Below are 2,977 nucleotides of genomic sequence, written 5' to 3'. Positions count from 1 at the left end.
GCTAGTGCTCTACCACTTGAGCCACAGCGCCACTTCTGGCTTTTTTCTTTTTGCTTATGTGGTGCTGAGGAATCCAACCCAGGGCCTCATGCATGCAAGGCAAGCGCTCTACTACTGAGCCATCTTCCCAGCCCTGGGCACTGTCTTTGAGCCTCTCTGTTTCCTAGGCTAGCGCTCTACCACTAGAACCACAGCGCCACTTCTGACTTATTCTGTTTATGTGGTACTGAGGAATCAAACCCAGGACTTCATGCATGCTAGGCAAGCACTCTATCACTAAGCCACATTCCCACCCCGAGTTTATATTCTTTTTATTTTTTTGGGGGGGTCCAGTAGTGAGGCCTGAACTCTGGGCCTGGGTGCTGTTCCTCAGCTCTTCAGCTCAAGGCTATTGCTCTACCACTTGAGCCACAGCGCCACTTCCAGCTTTTTTCTTTTTGCTTATGTGGTGCTGAGGAATCCAACCCAGGGCCTCATGCATGCAAGGCAAGTGCTCTACCACTGAGCCACCTTCCCAGCCCTGAGTTTATATTCTTAAGGATTGGTATCAGCAAATACCTCCTTCCTCCCCCAAACCCCCAAAACCTTGGGTGTTTTAATTGCTGTCTATATTTATACCACAGGGTGCATGCTGCATGGGAAGTATTGTCAAATTGGAAAATAAAAACAAAAATTTACATTATCTGCAAACAGGGAATCAGACATGACCTCTTAAACTAACCTCAAGAGGAGAGAAGTCATGATTGACAAGGAATGAGAGGCCTCCCACAGGGACCACCAGAAACTCCACTCGGAAGGTGTCGTGATTGCCGTCATAAGTTGCCTTGAATTTCATGTAGATCAGGTACACCGTGGCATAGGAGCAGGCAATGTAGATAAGCTGAAAATGAGAACAATGTCCAGATTAGCAATACACAACAAGAGTCATCACTCTCTCAGCTTTCTATAACACCCATCTACTCAGCATTTTGGGGGGGTTGTATTTTATTTATTTATTTATTTATCTTTTTAAATAGTTTTTTTTGGGTCCGGTCGTAGGGCCTGAACTCTGGGCCTGGGCACTGTCCCTCAGCTCTTCAGTTCAAGGCTAGCGCTCTACCACTTGAGCCACAGCACCACTTCCGGCTTTTTCTTTTTTGCTTATGTGGTGCTGAGGAATCAAACCCAGGGCCTCACGCATGCAAGGCAAGCACTCTACCACTGAGCCACCTTCCCAACCCCAAAGGGGGGGTTGTATTTTAATATTTAAACATGGTCAAATTCTCTTTTCTTTTTCATTTTTTTGTGCCAGTCCTAGGTCTTGAACTCAGGACCTGGGTACTGTTCCTGAGCTGCTTTTGCTCAAGGCTAGCACTTGAGCTATAGTGCTACTTCCAGCTTTTTCTGTTTATGTGGTACTGATGAAGCAAACCCAGGGCTTCATGAATGCTAGGCAAGCACTCTACCACTAAGTCCCAGCCCCATAGTCAAATTCTTTGGGAGGTGTTCAACTTATAGTACCACCCCCCAATTTAGGGCAAAGAAACTCAGCACCTTAAGCTCCTGCTCGACTTTTTCCCATGTGTGGAGCTCTACCACTTCTGGACGTGAGAGTCTCATGGACTTTCCTGCCTAACTGGCTTCAAACCATGATCCTCAGATCTCAGCTTCCTGAGTAGCTAGGATTACAAGCATGAGCCACCACAGCCTGGCAGTGATTATTTTTTATTTTAAATTATGTTACTCTTATCACTACATACCTAGATCGTTGATATGAAATTCTGTCATCACAACAAAAGCCCTGAAGGTTAGAAATTATTTGGAAAAACCTGCTGCCTCCAAGGGAAAATTCTGTGTATATAGCAGCTTGGCTGTTCAAAGGTCCCGAAGTAAGGTTTGTTTTCTTTCATCTTCCAGAAGTCAGATGTTATGCCCCCTACCTACCTACCCCAAGTTAAGCTGGGTGTAACTTGTAACAGTATATACCATAAACTCTGACACTGTGAAAATATGTCAATTTCAAACCACCTATATTTATGCTCAAGAATCAAACCAGCAAGGTCACCAAATTTAAGATCAAAGAACCAATTTTCAAATCACCAAAAAGTAAGCCCAAGAACCAAATAGCTGTCTCTGTTCAATCAAATGAGAAGAAATGACTAGGATAGGGATCACACCATCTGGTGTTACTTCTTAGGATATACAACTTGAGAAACTTAATTAGGAAAACATTTGAGCAAATGACTTAATAGGTAAATAAAGACAGTCAAGCACTTACATGATTAATAAAAAAAATTCACAAAGAAACTAGACAAGGATCAGGGCAGCTAAAGCCTCACTTGAGTGGCTGTGGTCAATGGGGTTTAGCCCACTGGGGCCTCAGCAACCACTGAAGAACAGCTATATCCTAATCCCTCTAGTGCTCAGCAGATAAAAACTACATGGCTCTCACTCCACTGACTTTCAGGGCTGGGAAGGTGGCTCAGTGGTAGAGTGCTTGCCTTGCATGCATGTGGCCCTGGGTTTGATTCCTCAGCACTACATACACAGAAAAAGCCAGATGTGGTGCTATGGCTCAAGTGGTAGAACGCTAGCTTTGAGCTGAAGAGCTGAGGGACAGCACCCAGGCCCAGAGTTGAGGCCCCATGACTGGAAAAAAAAGAAAATACAACCAAGCAGCTGAGCATAACATGTTACAGTGCACACCTGCAATCCCAGCCACACGGAAGGCACAGAGTAGTATGTGCTACAGTATGTGCAAGACCTCTACCTCAAAAACCTGTGCATGGTGACACATGGCTGTATTCCTAGCTAGGTGGGAGATAGAAGTAGGTGAATTAGGTGTGGTGGGCCAAAAAAACAACATGAAACCCTACGCTGCAGCAAAAAATACTGGACATGGGGCTGGGACAGTGGCTCAGTGTTAGAGCACTTGCCTTGCATGCCTGAGGCCCTGGGTTCAATTCCTCAGCACCACATAAGCAAAAAGAAAAAAGCC

General features: G+C 45.1%; 1 protein-coding gene across 1 annotated transcript in view; it reads right to left on the bottom strand.

Moving 5' to 3' along the window:
- Window positions 1–697: 697 nt before the first annotated feature.
- Window positions 698–2,977, bottom strand: part of Kdelr2 (KDEL (Lys-Asp-Glu-Leu) endoplasmic reticulum protein retention receptor 2) — a 15,507-nt gene continuing 13,227 nt past the window's right edge. Inside the window, exon 3 of the mRNA XM_013023395.1 lies at window positions 698–880. Within this exon, the coding sequence (XP_012878849.1) occupies window positions 698–880 (183 nt within the window). The remainder of the gene's footprint in view (window positions 881–2,977) is intronic.

Source organism: Dipodomys ordii, unplaced genomic scaffold (assembly GCF_000151885.1).
Source record: "Dipodomys ordii isolate 6190 unplaced genomic scaffold, Dord_2.0 Scaffold68, whole genome shotgun sequence".
NCBI classification, from domain to species: domain Eukaryota; kingdom Metazoa; phylum Chordata; class Mammalia; order Rodentia; family Heteromyidae; genus Dipodomys; species Dipodomys ordii.
This window is presented reverse-complemented; position numbering and strand designations above follow the sequence as displayed.